Source organism: Callorhinus ursinus, unplaced genomic scaffold (assembly GCF_003265705.2).
Source record: "Callorhinus ursinus isolate GAN/ISIS: 27379988/994484 unplaced genomic scaffold, GSC_fseal_2.0 scaffold9, whole genome shotgun sequence".
Taxonomy (NCBI): domain Eukaryota; kingdom Metazoa; phylum Chordata; class Mammalia; order Carnivora; family Otariidae; genus Callorhinus; species Callorhinus ursinus.
Genome location: NW_027397071.1, coordinates 17,637,635 through 17,664,854, shown reverse-complemented (window position 1 = coordinate 17,664,854; position 27,220 = coordinate 17,637,635). Strand labels below are relative to the sequence as shown.

The following is a 27,220-nucleotide window of genomic DNA, read 5'->3' as shown; positions in this document are numbered from 1 at the left end:
TTCAAATTGTGGCTCTGCCACCTACTCATTCATTGACCTCCAACAAGTAACTTCTCTGTGCCCCAATTTCTGCCTCTATAAAATGTGAATAATATTTTCTCTTTCATAGGCTTTTTGGAAGACTAAATGAGAAAATTTATTTGGGACCAAGTGGGACTAGGTTATAAATATAATACATTCATCTTCCTTTTTCATCTAATCAGAAACTTTGTCTCATTGCATATTTGTTTTATCCTACAAAGAGAACTTACAATAAAACATATGCAGTTAGAGTAGTTGTAAGGCAGGACATAGGATCTAAATATTTAATTATCAGTTTAACCCATCTGGTTGGAAATATTTTCTTGGATTTTTATCTAGGAAATTTGGTTTATCACACATGTGTTCCTAGTTCATATAGTATTCCACATGTTATGCCTCCTTTGCAACTCCTTATTTTCTTTGTCCACCTAACCCATCTTTAAGAATGAGTTCAATTCTTACATCTTCCACAAAGTATTCCTTAACTATTATTTTTCATGGTAATATCTTAGTCCCCTGGATACCATTGCATTAATTTACTATACCTCTTATTTGCTACACTGCCTTACTTGGAAGATAGTGCCTTATTAATTAGTACAGTGTTTTGCGAAGTTTTATTCTTGTGGTAAAAATGGGCTCTAGACTCCCTGGGTTACACTCACTGGCATTATAACCTTGGAGTAAACTCTCCATGGCCCAGTTTTCTCATCTGTAAAATGGAAGCAATAATAGTACCTACTATAAGGATTAAATGACTTAATACATGTAAAGCACTTAAATAACACTTAGTTCATAGTTAGTACTTTATAATTGTTAGCTCTGAAACTCCACTAAGTAGATTGTACCTTCAGAAAGAAGAATGTTTGCCTTTTTTGCATTCTTGTTTTTTTAGCTTTTGTACTTTCTACAAAACCAAGTACACAAGAAGCTGATCTCAATAAATTTCTTCTAGACTTTTGTACTTTTGACATTTTTTTTCTAAAAGAGTCTAATTTTCAACACAAAATTTTGTTTTGTGCTGTGAGAAATAGAGAAATGTGTGTGTTACCAGTCATAGACAGCTGTTTACTCCATTTTCACCCTGAGCTGTTGAATTCCTTCTGCTCCCTGACTGAAAAGACCATACTTTTCTGAACTTTTCTGGCCTTTGTCTTTCTTAAAGTTAAGTTCTAGTTCTTCACTAACTCTCTCCTGATTTACTTTTTACTTTATATCAACCCCTTTTTCTCTGACAGTTTCGTATTTCCAGCATTCCACTGGATATTTCTAGCAGGCTCTTAATAGCAACATCCAGTTAAGTCAGACTTGACTTGATCGGCTTTCTCTCCTCTAAACAATACCCCTTCTCTTCTTCCCTACTTCTTATAATAATACACATTCAATCATGCTGGAATCCAGGAATGTGTTGTTGCTTCTGTCCTTTTATCTTCGGTACTCAATCAGTAATTGTGCCTGGATTTTTTTCTGTTTTCTCTGTGGTATACTATATCCTTTTATTTTCGTAGTTAACACCCTATTCAAAGACTAAGTCCTGTCTGCAAAATCCAGTAATCAGTTTTCCAACTTCTTGTTACCTCTTCCACACAACATTCTATCCCATTGATCAGATCTCTTTTCCTAAAATGCTGCTTCATCATGTCACCATTATTCAACAAGTGAAACTTACGTTTACTGAGTTATATTAGCCTCCCCTGAAAATGCTAGAGCAAAAGTAGAGCATTATTTTATACTGTCTTGTTTCCTAGTTTTTTTTTATGTCTTAAGCTTTGTTTCCCAAAGAAGGATGTAAGCCCCTTAAGAGAAAGAACTACATCTTAAATTTACATATTTATTTTTTTATTCTCAAGACATGCTATATATACAGTAAAATTAAATCCTAGATATATAAATAAAGTCAAAATGAACTTGGTGAGGCTATTAATATAATATTTTTAAGGTGGAAATTATTACATTATTGGGTAATGAAAGAAGTACTGTTGTTCTGTCATTGAAATAACAGAAACTACTATGTATGCATAGAAATTGTAATGTTTCTGTTTGAGTATTACTTAAGGATATGCTCATATACCTCACCTTGGTAGTTTTAGTTCCAAATCCCTCTTGTTACATTTCAAAGATCCTTTCCAAAGCAGGCCTTATTATTATTATCACCAGAGATGCTCTTGCTCTCTCTGAAACCAGTCCTGTGATTGCCTGAATATTAATGATTCTGCCACTTTTCAACATGAGAAGATACAGACTTATCAATTTTCCCCCCAATGCCTTAGGGCAGGGAAACTATGCCAGTTAGTTGCCTTTGAATATTATAATATTAAAATTCAAAAGAACAAGACAAGTCTCAGAAGTTAGGAATCTTGGAAAGCTCTGCATAGCTCCTGCGACAGTAGTCTCCTTCAGTATGTCTTTGTATCTCAGGTCAAGCCAGTGTTGCCACAGTTATCTCCAACCATGGGAAGTGCCACTGTGGTCTCTGCAGTCCTTTTGTCTACCTCTGTATGTGTTCACCCCACATCTTTAGAGACAGCAGTAGCCCAGGCTATGGGAACAAATTGCCTCTGCCAATAACAGCATGATATTTCTATGAATTTTCAGGATTAATGTCCGTCTTGGCAGAAATAAGACCAAAGAATGACTTGGGGCATCCCTTTTGTGATAATTTGAGATCTGGAGATTGGATGATTGACTATGTCAGTAACCGACTTATTTCACGATCCGGAACTATTGCTGAAGTAAGTAAAACTCTATTCTAGTTCACAAAACAAGGAAACAATAAAAACTATATTACTATGGTATATATAAAATTAACAGTTTTTGGGCGCCTGGGTGGCTTAGTCATTAAGTGTCTGCCTTCAGCTCAGGTCATGATCCCAGGGTCCTGGGATCGAGCCCCACATCAGGCCCCCTGCTTTCCCTCTCCCATTCCCCCTGCTGGCGTTCCTGCTCTCTGCAAATAAATAAATAAAGTTTTTAAATAAAATTAACAGTTTTCTAACCTGAAATACGTTCCTCCCTTCTTCTTCATCTTCCCATTCTAATAAATGGAAATCTGGTTGTTAGATTACTAGATAGTAGAGCTGCATGCTTGGATTTACCTCTTAAAATGCACCTAGCCTGTAAACACACCAAATTAACTTTTAAAATTATTTTTATAACAGGTTGGTAAATGGTTGCAAGCTATGTTCTTCTACCTGAAGCAGATCCCACGTTATCTTATCCCATGTTACTTCGATGCTATATTAATTGGTGCATACACCACTCTTCTGGATATAGCATGGAAGCAGATGTCAAGGTATAGCCAACAAAGCTTGAGTAAATAGGCATGTTTGTGTAGAAACTATATGCAGTCAGTTTATATACTCTTGAAAGACCAAAACATAAGGAATTATCATAGATTCATCGATTTGAAAAAGTTGTAAGTGGAGAGTAAATGTATATGTATCATTTTATCTGGAGCATACAAAAACAAACATAGGTATTAAAATCTGTTCAGTAAAGCTAAAAACACATGTTCATGGGAGAATTTAATTGTTTCATATTATTTGCTTCTATTTATTCCTTGACTTGTTAACAGATACAATTTTTAAAATATGAATACACAGTTCTTTTTCTAATTTTTCATTAAGAGAAAAATTATTCCACAATTATTATGAATGAAATTTGCCTTTAGTGATGAATTTCCCTAAAATGAAATTACAGATCAGAATGTACCACTGAAGAGCCACCAAATTGATTTGGGAATAATTTCAGAAAGAACAAAACTTCAGGGGTGCCTGGGTGGCTCAGTCAGTTAAGCATCTGCCTTTGGCTCAGGTCATGATCCCCGAGTCCCAGGATCAAGCCCCGCATCGGATTCCCTGTTTGGCAGGGAGTCTGCTTCTCCCTCTGCCCCTCACCCAGCTCATGTTCTCTCTCTCTCTCAAATAAATAAATAAAATCTTTGGAAAAAAAAAAAACAAAACTTCAGCCCTTCCATTTGTTGCACAACAGGCCTTGGCCTTAAAGTCAGCCATAATATTGGGTGAAATGAAAGCAGCTCTGAAATCTAACCAAATTGAAAATGTTTTCAGCCAGTATTACCATTATTACACATCTGGTAGAAAGCCTAGTTGAAGGAAAGAAACCAATTAAAATGATACTGCTAAAAATTTTTGAAACAATGGTTATGCAAGCTGAATAAGTTCTAGAGATCTGCTGTGTAACACTGTGCCTGTAAATAACAGTATTATTGCTTTGTACAGTTAGAAATCTGTTAAGAGAGTAGATTTCAAGTTAAGCGTTCTTACCACAATAAAACTTTTTAAGTAAATAAATAAGTAATAAAATTTTTGTAGTTCTACAAATAATATTTTAAACCCAGTCACTTTGTTACAGCTTTGTTCAGAATGGGTCTACCTTTGTGAAACACCTTTCACTGGGATCAGTACAGATGTGTGGAGTAGGAAAGTGCCCTTCTCTGCCACTTCTTTCACCTTCACTTATGGATGTACCGTACAGGCTAAATGAGATCACAAAAGAAAAGGAGCAGTGTTGTGTGTCTCTAGCTGCAGGTAAGAAATTCCATAAATGTTAAATGTTAAAAAAAGGTTAAAATGTGTCAGTATTATTCAAGGAGGAAAAGTTATGGGGAAATCACTATTTTTTAAAAAAAGACTCATGATGTTATCCAAGATTTTATGTGACTGCTTAGTAAAATTTTATATTCACTTGTAGAACTAATATTTGTGCTTATTATTTAATTAATACTGTGCAACAGGCATTTATTTATGTGTGTTTTTCATTGTGGCTGGTTAATCCTTCTGCATGTTTCTGTTTTTTTCCGACTATTGACATTTTTATGTTTTTATCAGATTTGTTTTACTACCTTTTTGTATTATACTTTTTTCCCAATTTAAAAAATTAACTCAATCTTGTAAATTACCAAGAGATAATGGAAAGATCCTCTACAAGTTACAAAACACAAAACAAATGTTAAATATTTTTTTTTATTATATGTCTTATTGCATTCAAATGCTTTCAGCCATATTTTTTGGCATCCTTTCCTGAAAGTAGTATTAAAACCTGAATTAAGTAACAAATCTAAGAACAGGCTTGTATTTTCTTTTTAATGTACTTCAAACTATTTATAGAAAGTGCTTAACATTTAAGGCCACTGAATTTAGAACTTTCCAAACTCAACTGAAAATTCCCAAACTGCAGGATGAAAGTAATAGTATTTATGTGATTTACTCTGTTTACCCTTAACTTTGCATCTACCTCAGACCAAGAAAAAAGACTTAGTAAGACCTGACAACTAAAAAAGAAATTAACTTTTCATTTAGAATGATTATATGCTTTAATTACATAACCATGTTTTAGATTTTCATTCAACTATTTCATCTTCTCCTGCTACTGATATTTCCCCTGTGAATCCATACAGATGCTCATGAAACTGAACTAGGTCATTGTGGAAAAAAAATCGATGTGCAGAATTTGGTTTTAAAGCCTACTGCTTTGGAGCCTATTACACAAAATAGTGATCTCAACATTTTTGATTATTCACTGCTATTGTTAAGCACTCCCAAAATAAATATACTGATATACTGATATTATAAATGCTATATTGATAGAAGTTATGATACTCAATATACTTATAATCAGGTACAGTATAAAACAAAAATAGAAACTATAAAGATAAATTGAGAAATATAAATAGAAGATTTGATATTTTCTTCCAGTATCCCAAGGGAGTGTTCTGTACATTCCACACTAACAAGTTTACAATTATAATTTTTTTTGTCCTACTATCACCAAAGGCCTTGGTATTCATTTTAAAATGAACCCCCCAAAACCTGTCTGCAAATATGAGTACAGTTCTATACTTTGTTAGATAGCGTTAAATGCTTAGAAGATAGTTATGAATGAATACTGTGTACATTTTATTTAAGTCCTTAGTTTTCCCTTCCTGAAATATGTGTTATATTTTTGCTTTAGCTTATTTCTTTTTTGAGTAGAATGCTAATTTCCTTTACTTTCCTACTGATTATTGTTTTTAGTACAAATAAGGATAACAGTGTATTCTTGACATGTTTTATAAGAAACTAAACTCAGTCTAGAAGTAAAATTTTAGATTTTATCCATCAATCACCCTATTTTATCTCGTGCCTAAAGGCTACAATTACCTAGAATGTTCAAGTCATTTGGCACCTGAAATCCTTATTTTCTTTTGTAAAAACTGGCCAACAAACTGTAACACTTTTTTTATTTATTTGAGAGAGAGGGAGAGAGTGTGAGCACAAGAATATGGAACCTCATCACAGAAATGTTAACAGGTATAGTCACACATTTTGGAGACAGTTTTAGAGGGTTTGCAGACTCCTCCATTCTTGTCCCCTTGACTTAGAGGAACTGGCCTATAGTAATGGAGTTCATAGGCTTGTGTGTATTATTAAGATTAACATATTACTTTGTTGTTTTCTGTTAGGCTTACCTCATTTTTCTTCTGGTATATTCCGCTGCTGGGGAAGAGATACTTTTATTGCACTGAGAGGTCTACTGCTGATTACTGGGCGCTGTTTAGAGGCCAGGTAAGAGATCTCTAAAAAGTTGCAATGCAAGTTTATATCTAAATGTTTTTCACATGCTCTTCAAACTTTCCTTCTTACCATCTACTCGTAACATTTGGGAGGTATGTTTTCCTTAAGTGTTTTTTTTTTTTTACATGTTCATTTAGTAAGATCATAGAATTTCAAAGGAATGAATATCTTCGAAGTTATTATATTCTAGTCCTTCATGTTACGAGTCAGATTATCTTCAACGTTTGCTAATTGATCTCAGTAAAAATAAGAAATGTGTAACCATGTTACTAACATCACTCACTAAAGAGTAAAATTTCTATGCCCAAATTAAGTTTAAGAACTCAGATGAACTTTTAGGTAAAATTTGAATTCTGTCATTTTTTTCCTTCTATAATGAAGACTGAGTCCTGTAGAAAGAATTATAGTATCAGGTTTTCCTCTAAGTGTTGTGAGGCCTTGTAACCTCCAGTTGTGTCTTTTAGTCTTAAAATAATGTTTTCTTATGTCACAATAATAGGAATGAAATTGTCAACAGTAGAAAAGAGAAGCTGTACAGCAGTGCCACTCAAATCAACACAGATCAGTACCACAGATCAGCGGTGTCACCATCACCTTAGAACTTGCTAGAAATGCAAATTCTTGGTCCTTCTGCTGGACCTCTGGGGTTGGAGAGGGTAGAGTAGCAGATGGAAATCTGTGTTTCCACAAGGGCTCCAGGTCATCTTCAGCAGCCCAAGGCTACCATTTGACAGCACTGCTCTGCAAGTTAAAACTTTAAGCAGAAAAAGCAGTTATGTGATACTTTGTTTTGATGTCATTCAAAAAAACTGAAGTTTGCCTCTTCAAATGACAAAAGTTCTGGTTTTGGTCTTTTTAAAATTGAAAATTTCTTTTTTAAATTGAAGATTTCTAAGTGGGCATCTGAAATGTATTACATTCTTCCCTATTACAGTATAATAAGACCTTTTCTTACTCACTTAAGAGACCATTGTGAGACTGTAGAAATTTGGAAGGCTATTTGCTCCTTCCTTAAATGTTCCTAAATGACTGTGATTAAGAAGTAGGAAATGGAACATCAGGATTCAGCGCAGTGTAGTGGTTAAGTACTTGAGTTTGGGCCAGACTGCCAGGTTCTAATCCTGGTTCCAAACTACCAACTGATACATTATTTATCCTCTTTGTACTCTAAAATGGTGATAGGACTTACAGGGTTTTTCTAAGGATTTCTTTTTAAGATTTTATTTTTTGAGGGTGCCTGGGTGGCTCAGTCCGTTAAGCATCTGGCTTTGGCTCAGGTCACGATCTCAGTGTCTGGGATCAAGCCCTGTGTAGGGCTTCATGCTCAGCAGGGAGTTTTCTTGTCCCTCTGCCCCTCCCCCTGTTCATGCTCACTCACATGCGTGCGTGTGCTCTCTCTTTCACATAAAAAAAATAAAATCTTTTTTTTAAAAGATTTTATTTATTTAAGTAATCTCTTCACCCAACGTGGGGCTCAAACCTACAACTCTAAGATCAAGAGTCACATGCTCCACCAGCTGAGTCAGCCAGGCACCCCTAGTGAGGATTAAATGAATGTCTAGAAGTGTCTGTCACATGCTAAGCATTACATAAATGTTAGTTTTTAAAATCATTATTATTATTTTCCTTGTTATCTGGCCTCCCAATTATCACTTTTATATGCTATCAACAATTTGTGCTTCTTAATTTTACATATGACTATCTAGATCAGGGGTCAGAGAAATATGGCCTATCACCTGTTTTATATGACCTGGGAGCAAAGAATAGTTTTTACTATTTTAAACAGTCATTTAAAAAGAAGAATACATGACTGGGACCATATATATGGCCAACAAGGCCTAAAATATTTACTGTCTGGTCCTTTGCAGAAAAAGTTTGCCAACCCCGATTTAGATGATTCCGAGAGGATAATGTATTTGTTAAGGTACTGCTAGCTGTTATAAATTATAAATTCTTACATTTCAATGGTTTTTCACAAATGAAATTTATTTCTTGCTTCTCGTCCAAAATGGGTGTTCAGGAGGCAGCTCTCCACATAGTGATTCAGGGATATAGGCTCCTTCATCTTGAGAATCGACCATCTTCTAGGGCCTCTGAGTACTACTCTCCACTCAGCTGGCAGGGAGGGAAAGAGTGTGAGGAAAATACACCTATTCCATGCACTTAACATACATCAGTTCCATTCACCTTCTTGCCTTAGAATCCAGTAATCTGGCCACAGCCAGCTGAAAAGTAGGTTGAGGCATGTAGGAAAGCCATTTTGGTGGGCACGTGGCTATCTGTACCACAGAGAGTTCTCCTTCCTCCTTCTGCAGAGATATTCATGGACAGAGGTCTATTCAAGTTTCAAGTGTATGACATTGTTCTGGATGGTAACTGATTGCCACATTCTGACCTTTTATTAATTGGAAGTGTCACTATCCATACTAACACTTGTACTGCAGAATACAAGAAAGGCTTTTATTGCACTGTTTTTTAAGAGATGGGCATTAAACTGAGATACACAATTAATTAAATTTCTAAATGGTTTAGCCAAAAAGCACTGAGGCCTAGACATTTTAAATGACTTTTCCTAGATCATACAGATGGCAATGCGAGGTTTTAAACCCCAGTCTTAGTTTCATGCCCCTTTTAGAAATGCCATCCCATCTTATGAAGTTGTCATTTGGTATATTATAGTACAATAATACTTAAAAGACTAAGTGTTCTCTACCAGTTTTTGAAAATAAATCATGATTTTCAAGGTCACCTTTTGCCCTTTTCTTACGTATTTGCTTTGGTATTTAAAATAATAAAGTTCATGTCGTATTTACTTAGATTTTGACATACCACAGATTTCAAAAGTAGAATCTAGAGCTAGAAGGGACCCTAAAAAGCCAGTCCAATACCTAAATCCACAGATGAAAAACTGTCCCAAAGAGGGTAAGCCACACAGATTGTCAGAGAAAAAGCCAAGACTAGGATTAAGGTTTCAAGATTTTAATTCAGTGCTTAATCTCTCATATTATGACCACTTTCTACAAGAAAATTCAAAAAATAGGGACAAGAGAGAAAATTCATCTGAAATAATAGTCACAAAAAGGGACTTAAATTTTTTAAGTGATTGTTTTCATGTCAAATGATCCACTTAATTCTGTTGTTTTAGGAATATTATTTTAGCATTTGCTGGTACCCTAAGACACGGTCTCATTCCTAATCTCCTGGGTGAAGGAACTTATGCCAGATACAATTGCCGGGATGCTGTGTGGTGGTGGCTACAGTGTATTCAGGATTACTGTAAAATGGTTCCAAATGGCCTAGACATTCTCAAGTGCCCAGTTTCCAGAATGTATCCTACAGATGATTCTGTTCCTTTGTCTGCCGGCACACTGGTAAAAATCCTCTTCAAACAATTTTTTTCCTGAAAAATAACTTTTAGCTTCTAATATAAAAATGTATGTAATAAAGAATCCAAATCTGAAAAATTCAAGTATTGGTATATGTTTAGCACCTGCTAGTTCTATGAGCAGTTGCAGAGCTAAGACTTGCTTCTTGCTTACAGAACTTGCAACATGATAGAAGAGATGATATGTACATAATATGGCCGTTGTAAAGGGAGGTGTATGGGAAATGCTGTGCATAGAAGGGAGAGAGATAATCTAGTAGGTGGTTCTCAGGGAAGACTTCATAAAGTAGCTAAAATTTCACCTAAACTGAACCTTAAAGGTGAGTAGGATTTCAGCAGAGATGAGGGAAGTTGTGGGAAGACCTTAGAGGTGAAAGGAAAAATAAAGTGCAGGGTGGATTGAAGCACAGTTTAGGAAATACTGCTTAGTCTAGTTTGGCTTTTTGTGGAGGGTACCTGCAGGGTAGTAAGAGTAGGTGGGAAAGGGTGAACCAGGTTGTAGAGAGCCTGATCACCAATCCAGGTAGTCCAGAGTTTATCCTGTGAACAGTGCAGAATAAATAAACATTTTGAGTGGTTTTCTTCCCAGTCAGTAATGCACAATGATACTGTACTTTTGCCTACCTTTACATTATAGTTTGTTTGGTATGTGACTGTGGAAGACTTCTAAACCACCTTAGAGTTAGCAGAGATCTGTGTCCCCATGATGTTTTTATTATGAAATATTCAAAGAACATTTCTCAAAAAATGTTTTTACCTAAAGTATCACTTCAGTATGTAATTTATCCCCATTACTATATATGTGGATGAGTAAGAACAGCGGTGCCAGTTTAAAGTTTAGATCTCTGTTTAAGATAGATACATTTATTAGCTGCACAATTCACTCTAATAGAAATTATACACAAGAATTTTCACAAGAATCATTTTCACATGTCAGCAAAATTACAAACTATTTCATGTCACAGACATGAATAGTCAAAACTACAATATGTTAAACATTCGTATGCCAAAGGCTGACTGTACGATTCAGTGTATAGGAGCTCCTTCTTTCCCCAGTCTCTGATCCCCATTTCTTCCCCAAAGGACAATATTTGTTTCACAAAATCTCAGTTGTGGGATTTTAGAGAAGGTAAGAAAAATGTCATTTCTAACAGAAATAATATCCATTATGTCTTAAACAGGATCAACCATTGTTTGAAGTAATACAGGAAGTAATGCAAAGACACATGCAGGGCATAAAATTCCGAGAAAGGAATGCTGGTCCACAGATAGATCGAAACATGAAGGATGAAGGTACATAACTTTACATAGTGAAGATTTACTTATGAGGTGGAATTAAGCCCTGTAATTGTTCATGTATTTGACAAATATTTTATTTGTGTGTAAAACTTCATACTATAACAATGAGAAAGTTTAACACAGTTCCTGATCTTACCGGTTTAGTTTGAGTTTCTAGAGGAAAGATAAAATTTTATGTATTTTGTCAGCCAATTTTAGAGGTAATTTTGGTGGTTGCATTTATAATTATAATAACAAATAAGTGCTTACTATGTGCTAGGCATTATGCTAACTAATCTACCCATATTATTCCCATTTACACTCCCAAGAACCATTGGGAATGAGTTGTATTGTTCCCATTTGTACTGATAAGATGACTGAAGCAGAGTAGCTTGCCTCTGAGAGAGGTCACAGAGCTACTAAGTGGCAGAACTAAGATTTCATTTACAATCTGTCTTTTTAACTTGGACTCCTACAAAATTCTTTTTGTAAAAAGTTTCATCTACAGAGTTAAAATAGATTTACTTTTCTAACCTCTTAGAACTTCATCATATTCCTATTTTTATGGCATACTATCATCAGCAGCCAATGCAAGGCTAATGATAATTTATTTTATTACCCTTTAGAGACTTTACATACAAGAAGTGATGCAAAGACATATGCAGGGCATTTCTGTGTATTTATTTATGTTCTGTAAAACATATACTGTTTTATGTGCATGTAGATTTTTTTTAACTTCTTAATGTTGAAAGAATTGGAGACTGATAGAAAGTTGCAAAAATGGGTCGCCTGGGTGGCTCAGTCAGTTAAGTGCCCTACTCTTGATCTCAGCTCAGGTCTTGATCTCAGGGTTGAGTTTGGGCTCTGGGCTGAGTATGGAGCCTACTAAAAAAAAAAAAAAAAAAAGTTGCAAAAATGATACATAAGAGTATCCTGAAGCCTTCATCCAGCTTCCCCAGGGTAAGGATATCTTACCTTATTACATCTATATCTTACTGTAGTACAATATCAAAATCAGGAAACTGACATTAGTTTAATACTGTTAACTAGACTATAGACCATATTCAGTTCTAACTATTTTTACATTAACTCATTTGTGTGTGAACATATGTGTGTGTGGTTCTGTGTAATTTTGCCCATGTATAGCTTTATGTAACCACCACCACAATCAAGATACTGAACTGTTCCATCACCACAAAGATCTTCCTTGTGCTACCCCTTTAGAGTCACACCAACAATCCCTGGTCTCCGGCAACTACTACTCTGTTCAGCATCTCTATAGTTTTATCATTTTAAGAATATATATAGATGGAATCATATAGTATGTAACCTTTTGAGATTGATTCTTTCACTAAGCATAATTCCCTTTGAGATCCATCCAAGCTGTTGTATATATCAATAATTTATTCCATTGTATGGCTCAGTGGTATTCTCTTTCATGACATAACATTCATCTGTTGAAGGACATTTTGGTTTTTTCCATTTTTTGGTTAATAAATAAAGCTAATATAAACATTTATATACAGGTGTTTGTGTGAACAAAAATTTTTATTTCTCTGGGATAAATGCCCAAGAATGTGATTTGGTGATATGGTAAGTATGGATTTTGTTTTATAAGAAACTGCTGAACTGTTTTCCAAAGTGGTTGTACCATTTTACATTCCCACCAGTAAACTGGAGATCCAATTCCTCCACATTCACAGGAGCATTTGATGTTAATCATTTTTTTAAAGCTCTTCTGGTGGTTGGGTACACTACACATTGTGGTTTTAATTTGCATTTCCCTAATGACTAACGGTATTGAACATCTGTTCATGTGCTTATTCATCATCTGTATCTCTTTTTGATGAAATGTTTGTGTCTTTTGCCCGTTTTTTAATTGGATTATTGGTTTTTTTTTTACTATTGAAGTTTTTTGTGTGTGAGGCAAAATACACATATTTACCATTTTACCATAAAATACATCATTTTAACTGTTTTAAGTACACAGGGGCTTTAAGTACATTGTTGCATAACCATCATTGCTATCCATCTCCAGAATTTTTCCTCATCCCACACTGAAATTCTGTACCCAGTAAACAATAACTCCCATTCTCTCCTCCCCTAACCCTAGTAACCACTATTCTATTTTCTGCCTCTATACATTTAACTATACTATGTACCTCATATACATGGAATCATACAGTATTTGTCCTTTGTGTTTGGCTTATTTCACTTAGTATTACTGTATCAGAGCTGCATGTACTGTACTCTTATGCTCTTTGATTAAATACTACCAAATTTCTTTCCATAATGATTACACTAGTCTATATTTCCACTAAAAGCCAAATTAACCTTGTCTATGATGTCCTTCACCATAGTTTATTTCAGAAATCCTACCCCACCCTCGTGTCACAAAGATAATGTCTTACATTTACTTTTATTAACTTTGTAGGCTTGCCTTTTACAAATAGAAAAGAAACAATTCTTTCCATTTTAATCCCTTCATCTTGTCCTTATGGTTCTTGTTCTTAAGACCTATATCTATATAACTTATTATCTCTATGTTAGTTTCTTTAACTTATTAAAATCCCGACTGATCCCTAACAAAGCAAGTAATTCATCATGTGCCCCACCTCTATTTTAATGAATTGTTTTGACTCACTTTTTCTTTCTCACTCACTTTTTCTTTCTCTTTTCTTTGGTTATTGCCTTTTCTAGGCAGCAATAAACTTTAATGTGTACTTTCATCATCTTTTCTTTCCATATCTCTTACAACATCCTCCAAGATTTATTTACTTGAGTTAATTCAATGAATTAATCTCATTTATTTATTACTTATGAAACCTCAGAACTGTGCCCAATAAAAAAGTATGTGATCTATAAGTTGCTATAGTTGTTTTTATTGTTGTGATGTAAGCACTATCTTCAAGAGTGTTTTTAAGTACTGGAAATTTTTTTATTATGTTCTCACATTTAAATGACATAATTCACATAAAATTCTAGTTCAAGTTCTTTTCCTTCAGTATTTAAAAAAAATATTATTCCATTGCCTTGCTTCCAATATTTCTGTTGGAGGTCTGTTGACCTACATCTTGTTCCATTAGTGGTGATCTACTCTTTCTTTCTTGAAGCTTTTAGAACCATCTCTTTGTTTTCATTCAGGATTTTATTCTGACTTTTCTTAGCTGTTTCATTTAGCATTCTATGAGCCCTTTCAACCTGAGATCTTAATTCTGGAATATTTATCATTTTATTTCTTCAGCTATTTCCTCTCCTCTTTTCTGCTTTCTGGGAGTACTATTATTTGGATACCTTCTTGTTTATTTCTACCCACACAGCTTTTAGCTCTTTTCTTATATTTTATCTATTTTTTTCTTACCCATTCCTGCTGCCTCTGGAAGATTTTCAATCTGATCTTCCATCTCACTAATTCATTCTTCAGTCATATGCATCTATTTAGTCCCTTTATTGTTTTCTTTATTTCAGCTACTAAAAATTTTAGACCTAACATCTCCACGTGGTCATTTTTAATGACTTTTTGTTCTTATATTAATAATGTCTTCAAGAATATTATTATGTCTTTGAGGATATTTATTTTGCTTATTTTATATTATTGTCCATCTGTTCCAGTAATTCTGCTTTATGTGGGATATGTTGTTCAGCTTCTTTCTCTTTTATAGTACTTAAGACTCCTCTGGTAGCTAATGTTTTCTTTTTCTCAATAAGCTCATGTTCCCTTGATTATTAGTTACTCCATACAGCACTGAAAAGAGGCAATCTCCTTAGCTTATAATACAACAACCTTAAAAGCCAAGGTAGAATGAAAAACCCAAGAGTGACTGGTCAGATTCCACTTGTTTTCATCAGTTTCTCCCAAAAATTATTTGAATTCTTCAAATCAATACCTCGCACTTACTTCTGTAGTTTCTCCAGGGTTGATTTTGGGATGAGAGCCAGTAGCCTGGGATACTTTGCCATTTCATCAGGAACTACAAAAATTGGATTTCTTCATACTTTTTTGTGTATTTGAAGCAACCTATCCTTTTATAGTTATTTTAACCTTGTACCTTTTTGTGTGTGTTTCTGTTGCTCTCCACTAAATCTCTGAGAGGGAAACCACTAAACATTGATTATCCAATTATTGTCATATATTTAATATCAAATAAATTATAAACTTCCTTGCCTTTCTGTATTACTTTGCAAACATTTTCTGGAGGCTAGTCCTTCTATCCCTAGCTCACAGTACAGGAAATAGGAACAGGAGGTAAAAGTAGTTTGCCTAAGGACATGCATACATAGTACATTAATAAACACGAGAGAAGCATTCAGTCTTACCAGTACTCAAACAAATTAAAATTAAAGTGGGTCACCATTTTTCCCTACTAAATTACTGTAAGAGACAGCGTAGCATAAAGGAAAGCACCAATGCTAGAAGCAGACCTGCTGTCTTAAAATTCCCCTCTACTCCTTTTCTAGCTGTGTTCCCTTGGATAAGTTTTAACTTCTCTTTGCCTCTCTTGTCTACTTTGGTAAAAGAAAGATAATAATAGCACCTACCTCCTAAGGTTGATATGAGGATTCAATGAAATATGTATGTTAAAGCACTTAGAATAGTGCATGGCCCGGGGCGCCTGGGTGGCTCAGTCGTTAAGCGTCTGCCTTCGGCTCAGGTCATGATCCCAGGATCCTGGGATCGAGCCGCACATCAGGCTCCCTGCACAGCGGGGGCCCTGCTTCTCCCTCTCCCCCTCCCCCTGCTTGTGTTCCCTCTCTCGCTGTCTCTCTCTCTCTGTCAAAATAAATAAAATCTTTAAAAAAAAAAAAAAAGAATAGTGCATGGCACATAGTGCTGTAACTCTACTATTTATTATTAGGAAAAACAATGTATTCGTTTGCTGGGACTGCCATAACAAAGTACCACACACTGGGTGGCTTAAATGACAGAAACATATTGTCTGTCAGTTTTGGAGGTGAGGAGTCCAAAATTAAAGTGTTGGCAGGTTTGACTCGACCTTGGGGCTGTGAGAGAAAGATCTCTTCTAGGCCCCTCTCCTAGGCTTGTAGATGGCCATGTTCATGTTTACATGGTGTTCTCCTATATCGTCACATCAGCTTCTTTCTGTACCCAGATTTCCTCATCTTATAAGGATACCAGTGGAATTGGATTAGAGCCCAGGCTAATGACCTTATTTTAATGCAATTAACTTTTTAAATTACTATCTCCAAATAAGGTCACTTTCTGATGTACTGGGGTTAGGACTTCAGCATATGAATTTGGGTGTTTACACAATTCAATCCATAACAAACAGTAACAAATAACTGTTTTTAGTTTTGAGATGTGTTCAGATACTACTGATGGCATTGTAAATTGACCCATTCTTCTTGGAAAGCAACTTGGAGATGATAGATAGATGATAGATAGATAGATAGATAGATAGATAGATAGATAGATAGATTGATAGATATCCAAATATGTTTTATGAGATATAAAATATTCATGTTTTTGTTCATGAATTTATTCCACTCCTGGGACTCTAGTCTGTGAAGTAATCTAAAATACACAAAAAAGTCATATTACATGATATTGATCATAACAGTGCTTATAATCACATAAAAGAATGAAACAATCCTTATGTTTAACAGGAAATGTTTACATTGACTTGAATGAAAAATTCTGTAATTCCTACAAATCATAATTTTTATAATTTGTATAGTATTAAGATAATGTAAATATTAAAGACAAATATTAAGGACTTATGGGTGTTGAATCTAATACATGAAAAATAGTTGGATATGAAATATTTATGAAAATATGTGAAAAGACTAGAAAGGAATACATAAATGTAATAGTTTTGTTAGGGTAATAGGATTGTGGACTCTTGTTTTTTTTTAAACACTATTGTTTTTAATGTAAAATGATAATCTTTTTAAGTGATCTATTTCAGATATTTCAGATGACTAACTCATTGGCAAATTTTGATGTAGACTCAAGAACTTTAAATTCTGGGGTGCCTGGGTCACTCAGTCAGTTAAGCATCTGCCTTCAGCTCAGGTCATGATCCTGGGGTCCTGGGATTGAGCCCTGCATCGGGCTCCCTGCTCAGCGGGTAGCCTGCTTCTCCCTCTCTGCCCCCCCACTCGTGCTCTCTCTCACTGTCTCTCTCTCAAATAAATAAAATCTTTTAAAAAAACTTAAATTCCTTCTTACACATTCTAAATTATATTTTAAACAGTAGTTAGACCTCCTTTAGTTAATTTTGTGTTTATAGTGGTAACATACAAATTGTATACATGATTGAACTGGTAAGATCACTGATACTTTTTTTATCCTTCACTTAGAGAACTAAATAGAAGTAGATTTTATATTTAAAAGAACATTTTTGGGATATCTCTAAATTATTATAGTTTTTAGATTTAATTGTGAAACATTTCAGTAAGAGAAAATAATATAAATTACATCTTTAAGCCTAGAAATAAAATTAGACAGATATTTAACATTTGGTTGTATTTTCTTCAGATCTTTCTTTTTTGTTTTGTAAAGAAATAAACCATTACAGATGTATCTAAAGCTTCATCTTTATCTCTCTCCCTTCCCTCCCTCTCTAGAATTAACGACTGTGCTATAATCAGGGTTTTTTTCCATGTATGTTTTTGTACTTTATGAGTTTGTGTTTGAGTATGTGTAAATTACATATGATTTATATTATGTAGTATATATTCAGTATATTATATAGTATGTAGTCAGTATATTATGGAATACACTATAATATATACGTACAACTTTTATGTTTTTGAATTTTATCAAGTATTATATTACATAGTCATATAGACATACATGGTTGTATATATTAGTATTATCTATATTTTAAACTTTTAAGAAAAGGTATCTTATCATGCATTTCCTTTTGCAACTTGTTTGCTCAATCATTTTGTTTTGCGGTTTTGTCTATTATGATGCATTATAAATCCAGTTCATTAATTTTAAATGGTATAGTGAGTTTTCCACTGTATGAATAAACGAGTGTTTATTCACTCCTCTGCTCAGCATTATTTTCTTGCTAATACAAACAGTGTTGCATTGAATATCCTTGTACATATCTTCATATGCACATGGGTAAGGAGTTCTCAAAAGTATGTATCTAGAAATGAAATTACTATGTGGTAGAATATGCACATCTTCAACTTTTTTACCACATTGCTCTCCAGAGTAGTTGTCCTAGTTTATTTATATCCCTTTCAGATTTTATAAATGTTTTATTTTGCTTTTTTAGGCTTTAATATAACCGCAGGGGTTGACGAAGAAACAGGATTTGTTTATGGAGGAAATCGCTTAAATTGTGGCACATGGATGGATAAAATGGGAGAAAGTGACAGAGCTAGAAACAGAGGAATCCCAGCCACTCCAAGGTAGAATTTATTTGTATAGTGCTTATATAATAATACTCTTTTTAAAACCACATACTTATGGAGTCTTTTATTCTCTTAACCATGAAGTCTTATTAAATCCGTCAAAATCTGGGATACCTGGGTGGTTCAGTCAGTTAAGTGTCCAGCTCTTGGTTTTGGCTCAGGTTATGATCTCATGGGTGGTGAGATCGACCCCTGCGTTTGGCCCCCACCCTGGGCCCTGTGCTCAATGTGGAGTCTGCTTGAGATTCTGTCTGTCCCCCACCACCCACCGGCTCACACACGAGTGTGTGCTCGCTCTCCCCACCCCTTTCTCTCTCCCAAATAAATAAATAATCTTTTTAAAAAATCAGTCAAAATCTTCCTCCTTCCCTCCTCCTTCCTCTTCCACTCACTCCTTCCTCTCCCACAACATGCACATACTCAGCTCTCTTGTTACCAAGTAATCAAGTAAAGCTGTTCTTTTCTGGAAGTTCTCATGGGGTGCTTCTCTACAAGCACCTCAAAGGAAAATTTTATGATTCATTATCCCTGTCGTTAAGATCTTTTCTTAACCTGAATGTTTTCATTGTAAGCATTTCATTATGCCCATCTTTTATAAATATAGAAAATACCCAATTATCCTGTTCTTTATGAAATACTTTTAATTTCTGAACCTTTTTTCCCACCTAATTTTTTTATCTTTTATCTCATCATTTCTTTTTATGGTTTCAAATGCTTAATACTACATCACAAGTCTAGGAGTGCCTGGGTGGCTCAGTTGGTTAAGAATTTGACTCTTGATGTCAGCTAAGGTCTTGAGTTCAAGCCCTGTGTTGGGCTCCACGCTGGGTGTAGAGCCTACTTAAAAAAAATAAAGAATTAATTAATTAACTAAAAAAAATAGTATCAAGTGTGAGAAACTATTTTCTTATCCTAAATTCTATCTTCAGTCAGAATCGTGAAAAAATTTAATCGCAGCTGTTGTTACATGCTTTGCAAATTTCTTTTTAAAACATGTTTATTTTGGTACATTATTAGACCTTTTGTACTTCCCTTTCATTTTCTTTAAAAATGGGCTCTCAGGGGCACCTGGGTGTCTCAGTCGTTAAGCATCTGCCTTTGGCTCAGGTCATGATCCCAGGGTCCTGGGATCGAGCCCTGTATCGGGCTCCCTGCTCCGCGGGAAGCCTGCTTCTCCCTCTCCCACTCCCCCTGCTTGGGTTCCCTCTTTCACTCTCTCTCTGTCAAATAAATAAAAATCTTTAAAAAAAAAAATGGGTTTTCAAATTATTATGTGTATCTTCCCTGGCTTTCTCCAGTCCTATATCCCATGTTTGCTCTCTTTTCTCTGGTACCCTATTTCAGTTTTCTCTGATTACTTACTCCTACCTTTTCCAGCTGCCATCCCCTCTAACTCCATAATCACCATTAAACTCTGTAGAACTGTTTTTAATTGTTAAGAAGGTAAGCAATGGCAAAATAGTAAGAGGAGAGGTTTCTTATATATGCAGTATACATTTCAATAAAGTGAGGGGTTTTTTTATAGGTAGTTGCTTTTATAATATATAATTCATCAAAATTGTTTATTGAATGCCCTTTAAGTAGTGCTTAAATGACTCCAACTCACAGAATAAAATTTATTTTAATTTTAGAGATGGGTCTGCTGTGGAAATTGTGGGCCTGAGTAAGTCTGCTGTCCGTTGGTTGCTAGAATTATCCAAAAAAAGAATTTTCCCTTATCATGAAGTCACAGTAAAAAAACATGGTAAGCTGTTCATTTTATTTAAACAGAAACTTTGAATATACTGTCTATACTCATAATCTACATAATCATTTGACTCCAGGAACTAATAATAGAAAACCCTTACAATTAAGAAAGAAAAAAGCACTAATTTACTAGTATAAAATTGTAACAAACCTGGTTACTAACCATATTTTTGCAGCAACTTTGAACTAAGACATGAAAAACATCATAGTTATTGCCTTGTGCTTTTTTTTGTCCTTAATGTGACTGTGAGCAAGTTACATTTTTGTGAACACTTACAAAATCTTTACATCTTTTACTAGAACTCTGCTGTCCGATAGAAATATAATTTGAGCCACATAAATAATTTTTTTCAGCCACATATATAATTTTAAATTTTCTAGTACTCACATTAAAAAAAGTAAAAAGAAATAGGGCAAGGGGGGTGGGGGAATGGGTTAGCCTGGTGATGGGTATTAAAGAGGGCACGTTCTGCGTGGAGCACTGGGTATTATATGCAAACAATGAATCATGGAACACTACATCAAAAACTAATGATGTGATGTATGATGATTAACATAACAATAAAAATTTAAGGAAAAAAAGAAATAGGTGAAATTATATATTTTATTAACTCAGTATATGCTAAATGTTATTTCTTCATGTAATCAACATGAAATTATTCATGAGCTATTTTACATTCTTTTGTGGGAGGAGTATTTTCTTTGAAATTCAGTATATATTTTACACTTCTGGCACTTCTCAATTCAGACTAGCCTCATTTCAAGTGCACAATACTATACGTAACTTTATCAAACATGTGAGAGTGATACAAAGAAAAATCAGGGATCATTTGCTGAATTCTAATCCTTTCTGGTAATACAATGAAAGATATTTTTAATTTCAGGCTAGTGTCCTTCAAAAGACCCTGACACTTTCAAGAAGTGGATAATTTATTTCCTAAATATTACTTTTTGGCTGTAACTAAATATATGGCTTTCTTTGAATGCTTAAAACTGCCAAGTCTTTTATCATGTTTCAGGAAAGGTTGTGACAGTTTCATATGATGAATGGAACAGAAAAATACAAGACAACTTCGAAAAGCTATTTCATGTGTCAGAAGACCCTTCAGATTCTAACGAAAAGCATCCTAATCTGGTTCACAAACGTGGCATATACAAAGATAGTTATGGAGCTTCAAGCCCTTGGTGTGACTATCAGCTCAGGCCTAATTTTACCATAGCAATGGTTGTAGTAAGTGAATTGTTACTTTCAAATTTCAAAAATGTTGTGATGGAGTATATTTAGTTCTTTATTCCCATTTGTTTTCAAATTCATTTACTTGCCAAAAAGTATATTGTTTACCAGCTAGTTCGATATAGTCTTTCTAAATTAATAAAGCATTATGCATACCACCCTTAACTTTGGTATCAAAAAACAGAAAATAATAGATGACAACTAATGAAGTGCTTCCCAGTGTTTTCATATGATAGCACACATAGAAAATAATGGTATTTGTACAGCACACTGGGCAAAATGGATTAGGTTGGTTGTGCCAGATCCAACTGCTTCAGTTAGCCCCAGGCCCGCCCCACTGCCTTGAAAGCTGAAGGCCTGGGTATTTCAGCACTCCTGTGCTATGACCAGTACCTCAACACACTAGTTGGAAAGATCTAGACTGGTGAACTAATGTGAGTAGCTTCAACTCATATTCTGTTTCCTTCATTGTGTTGCTGTAATGCATTCTATCTAGCCAAGAATTCTAGACTCTCTTTATTTTATCTCTAGTCTAAAAATAAACTATAAGGACAGTAAAATAGAGAAGGTATGTGCCCTTCCTTGCCTGCTTAGCTGTTTCTACCTTGTCGAAAAGAGTACTAAATATGGCACTATAAATTATTAGAATAAAAAATCCAAAGGTACGTAAAGTTATCTTCTGTTCTGTACGCATTTGATTTCATTTAACCATTAAAATTAATGCAGGTTCTTAGCCATCAGTGCTTTCTCTCCTTCTCCATATCACAAGTAAATTTACTCATGCTGTTAGAGTGCAAGTCATTCTGTATTTCACTATGACCCCAAAAGCAAAGTTTAAGTGTGCTCTGCCTTCACTGTAGCTGTGGCAACTTCCTTCGGGAGCTCGTATGCTTTCTTAAAATGACACAAGGAAATAATCACCTCTTAGCAGCTTTCCTAATTTCTAAGGCCAAGAACAGTGCTTCTAAGTCATGTCCATTAACATTAGATCAGGTTAGGCATCTGCGCTCAAAATGAATACTGACACACACTGTATTTTTAAACAGGTTTCATTTCCAAGTTTATGACTAGTTTATGTTACACTATGGGTGAAAACTAATTCTTTTGTGATCTTCAAAAGTTTGAATATTCGTTTTTGACATTCATTAGGCCCCTGAGCTCTTTACTGCAGAAAAAGCATGGAAAGCTCTGGAGATTGCAGAAAAAAAACTGCTTGGGCCCCTTGGCATGAAAACTTTGGATCCAGAGTAAGTTAGAATATAAGTATTAAGAATGTTGTTCATATGGTATTTAAAAGATAATTATATTTAATTATATTTAATCTTGGCATGAAAACTTTTGACCCAGAGTAAGTTGAAATATAAGTGTTAAGAATGTTGTTGATATTATATTGCACCAGCCATAATTTTTTTGCTTGTCAGTAAACTCTCTAAAATTGCGTTCAAACTGAGTTTTTTTTAAAAATACCAGCTGTATCTTCATTAAATATGTGTTCATAATGCTTGTCCTATATTTAATAATAAGTTTTAAGCTTATAAAACTAATATGTTATGAATATTTCCTAATGCCTATTTTTTTCTGATTGTAAAATACATGATTATTTTGGACATTGGAAGTACAGACATATTGTCTCTTCAGAGACGGTCTTTTTCAAGTTGTTAACTCCTAGTAGTTCCCTCCATATTTCTAAATACTATGTGTGTGCAGCTGTTTCTTGAGTTGTTTTTTTTTTTAATATTAGACATTATTTGGTTACTTCGTGTGATGACAGATGAAGATGTAACTCTCTCCTCACCTTACCACCAACCATTTCCATCCTTTCTATATTATTACCCGACTGTTTTTATTTAAACCAATAACTGACTTTGTTTTTATTTTATGATTATGTGTTTATGCCATTTTATATTTTTCTTTTCCAACTTTTGTTTTTTCTTGAGTTTCTAATGATGTTCCTGTCTGTCTTCTGCTGTTTTCCTTTAAAGCTTGATGCCCCAGCCCAACATTAGTTTGCTTTCTATATCAATGTATGACAGAACCCCTTTTCTATATAGTATCCTCACCTTTGTAGAATTTTCCCAATTTACTGTGTACTTATTTCAATCTTAAGATGCAGCCTTTTTGTGTGTATACATACCTGCATTCTGAGGTGTTCTCCACATTTTCAGAGGTGTTAGGAACCACTGGTCAAAACTAAAACCCACAGTTAAAGCTTACTCATGTAGCAAATTCTCTCACTAAAAGAAAAAAAAGAAAAGTAAAAATTTAATTAAACTGAGTATAGATAACTGTCTTGTATTATCCATTACAATAAGTTTGTAATAGTTTTAGTTTATAAGTGTGTATAAATTTTCTATGTTTATTTCATTGCTATTTGTAATCTGGTAAGTACCAATTTTACTTAATTTTAAAATAACTTCATGGAGAAGTTTAAAAAACAACCTTTATAATATGTAATAATTAATAAAACTATATCTTTAATGTTTACTAATTCAAATTATTTTGTGTATATTTTAGTCATCATCAGTATCTTAGAAGCTTAGTGAAATAGTTGACTTTAACCAATATTTAGTGTCAGACTCACTCCTTGAAGGCAAGATACCTGAATACTTGACTTTTTTTTTATTAGCCAGTAACTATTTGTTAATCATTCCCTAATACATTGTTAAAAGTATTCTGGAGGTGCCTGGCTGGCACAGTCAGTAGAGCATGTGACTCTTGATCTCAGGGTCATGAGTTCAAGCCCCACATTGGGCGTAGAGCTTACTTATAAATGAGTGAATTCACTAATTAATTTTTAAGATGGGTTGTAAAAAAAAAAAAAACAAAGTATCCTGAACCCAGTATATGCTAATTTGAGGTTAGATAGATGATGAGCTTATAGATTTGGAAGACAAAATAATTGGATTATTTCTCTTACTTTTGCTATTGAAAAATCTTTCTAATGCTTCTTATGTAATGTCTGATCTTTTTCTAACCTAAATTTCAATCATTTTGCAGTGATATGGTTTACTGTGGAATTTATGACAATGCCTTAGACAATGACAACTACAATCTTGCTAAAGGTTTCAATTATCACCAAGGACCTGTAAGAACTTCATTTCTCTTTTCAGAGTTTTCAGTTGAAGTTATTTTTCAAATAACTTTATAGGTATTCAAAGCTCTTTTTTTTTCTTTACCTTTAAATCATCTTTTTTTAGGAGTGGCTGTGGCCCGTTGGGTATTTTCTTCGTGCGAAATTATATTTTTCCAAATTGATGGGTCCAGAGGCTAATGCCAAGACTGTATTTTTGGTTAAAAACATTCTTTCCCGACATTACGTTCATCTTGAGAGGTAAGTCGTCAGGGGGCATGTAATTTCCAGAACTAGTGTTTAATCAGTTTATTAGGTATTAGGTAAATAACAGCTCCTTAAAATTCATTTCTGTATACTCTAGGTATCCCAGTGAAATTTGAAAGCTTTACTCTTATTTAGCATGACAAGTTCAATGATACAATTTTCACCTTTCTTTAATTACTTTAGGTTGTTATTTGAAGACTTAATATTGCATGATTTATACATGTGGAATAGTCTAATTTTTTAAATACAGTGGATATTTTGGGGTATGGCCAAAACAGAATAAATATAAAAACTAAAAGTACTCAGGTCGGTCCTTTTGAGTTAATTGATTTAAAGACATATGTGGTTGCCAGAGGGGAGATGGGGGGGAAGGATGACTGAAATAGATGAAAAGGATTAGAAATACACTTACCTTAATAAGCACTGAATAATGTATAGAATTGCTGGATCATTATATTGTATAGCTGAAACTAATATAATACTGTATGTTCATTTTTTTAATTTAGAATACTTTAAAAATAAATTATAAATAAAGATATATCGATAAATAGTTTTCAGAAATGCTTTATTATAATTAAAATATCAGGGTTGGTCTTTTGACTATATCTCAAACCTATTTGTCACCTCCTTTGTCATAATTATTAGAGATAGTGTCAGAATTATGTGTCTTTATAAGATGATATAAATATAGTCAAAAGCTATCCTAATTTCCCAAATTCTAGATTAAACCTAAATATAGGCATGCCTTGGAGATAGTGTGGGTTCAGGTCCAGACCACTTCAATAAAGCAAAAATCACAATAAAGCAAATCAAATAAATTATTTGGTTTCCCAGTTCATGTCAAAATTACATTTACATCATACAGTAGTCTATTTAATATGCAACAGCATTGTGTCTAAAAAAACCAATGTACATACCTTAATTAAAAAGTATCTTATTACTAAAAAGCATCCGAGCTTTCAGCAAGTCATAATCACTGACCACAGATCACCATAACAAATAAAATAATGAAGTTTGAAAAATTGTGAGAAATACCAAGATGTTACACAAAGTGAGCAAATGCTGTTGGAAAAATGGTGCCTATAATAGACTTGCTTGACACTGGGTTGCCACAAACCTTCAGTTTGTAAAAAAACGCAGTGTCTGAGAAGTGCAGTAAAGCAAAGCACAATAAAACAAGGTATGCCTGTATATGTACAGCTTATTGCTCAGAATAATTATGCATAAACAGCATAAATTTTATCTCCTTTATTGTATGAACATGAAGGGCTTCCATCTATCACCATGAATATTGTGGGGTTTTTTTCAAAATTTGTTTTTATTTGCTTGAATGTAGTCACAGAAAACCCAACCCTGCCATAGTTCTTGTACCTCATCTAGAAACTGAGTCTGATTGTGTGTGATGTGAACATTCTTATATTCTATCCTTTATTGCTCCACAGTATTTATCATTGTTTGCATTTATTTTCTTTCTTTCTTTTGTCCATGAGAAGTATTCTTTCTTTTGTCCATGAGAAGTAAGAACATCTTGCACCACAGGAATCACTGTTCTACTTTACCTGTGATCCCATCCCTCCCACCTGTTCCTCGACTTTGCTCTACTAATTATCCTTTCTTGGTATTCCACTTGATTCTTCCTTCTTAAGCTAGAAAGAAATTTGTCAGCACATCCTAAAATAAAGTCCGTTCATACTGTTCCTACCTCTAGCTGTGTCCTGTTGTTCTGTTTTCTTCTCAGCACACTTCTTATAGGAATAGCCTCATTCCTTTTGCTTTCTGACCACCTTAGTCATTACCACCCACGGTCTGGCTTTTGTTTTGCCCTCACCACTCTGGTGAAGCCACTCAACAAGATCCTTTCTTTTTTCTTTTCTTTTTAAGATTTTATTTATTTTAGGTAGAGGAGGGGCGGGTGGGGGGTGGAGGGAGGGACAAGCAGACTCCACACTGAACTCGAGGCAGGGCTCAATCTCACATCCCTGATATCTTGACCTGAACCAAAACCAAGAGTTAGATGCTTAACCGACTGAGCCATGCAGGCACCCCTTCAACAAGATCCTTTCTTGTTCCCAGATCCCATGACTTCCTTTCGGTTCTCTTCTTTGACCTGCCTATAGTATTTGATATTGTTGCTTTCTTCTTTTCATAAAAAACTTTATGCCGTCCACAGTATTAGGTTTCCCTTGTTTACCTCATGCTAGTAACAATTATAATAATAGGAAGTAATATTTATTGAGTTCTTACTGTGTTCCAGG

The 27,220-nt window shown here is 34.3% G+C and overlaps 1 protein-coding gene across 1 annotated transcript in view; it reads left to right on the top strand.

Annotated features, from left to right (window-relative positions):
* The window catches only part of AGL (amylo-alpha-1,6-glucosidase and 4-alpha-glucanotransferase), a 75,978-nt gene that overhangs the window by 39,917 nt on the left and 8,841 nt on the right, over positions 1–27,220 (top strand). Inside the window, exons 22-33 of the mRNA XM_025872274.2 lie at positions 2,614–2,750; positions 3,177–3,310; positions 4,393–4,568; positions 6,482–6,584; positions 9,739–9,964; positions 11,160–11,271; positions 18,510–18,645; positions 20,280–20,392; positions 21,414–21,625; positions 22,778–22,875; positions 24,626–24,713; positions 24,826–24,959. Of these exons, the coding sequence (XP_025728059.1) occupies positions 2,614–2,750; positions 3,177–3,310; positions 4,393–4,568; positions 6,482–6,584; positions 9,739–9,964; positions 11,160–11,271; positions 18,510–18,645; positions 20,280–20,392; positions 21,414–21,625; positions 22,778–22,875; positions 24,626–24,713; positions 24,826–24,959 (1,669 nt within the window). The remainder of the gene's footprint in view (positions 1–2,613; positions 2,751–3,176; positions 3,311–4,392; positions 4,569–6,481; positions 6,585–9,738; positions 9,965–11,159; positions 11,272–18,509; positions 18,646–20,279; positions 20,393–21,413; positions 21,626–22,777; positions 22,876–24,625; positions 24,714–24,825; positions 24,960–27,220) is intronic.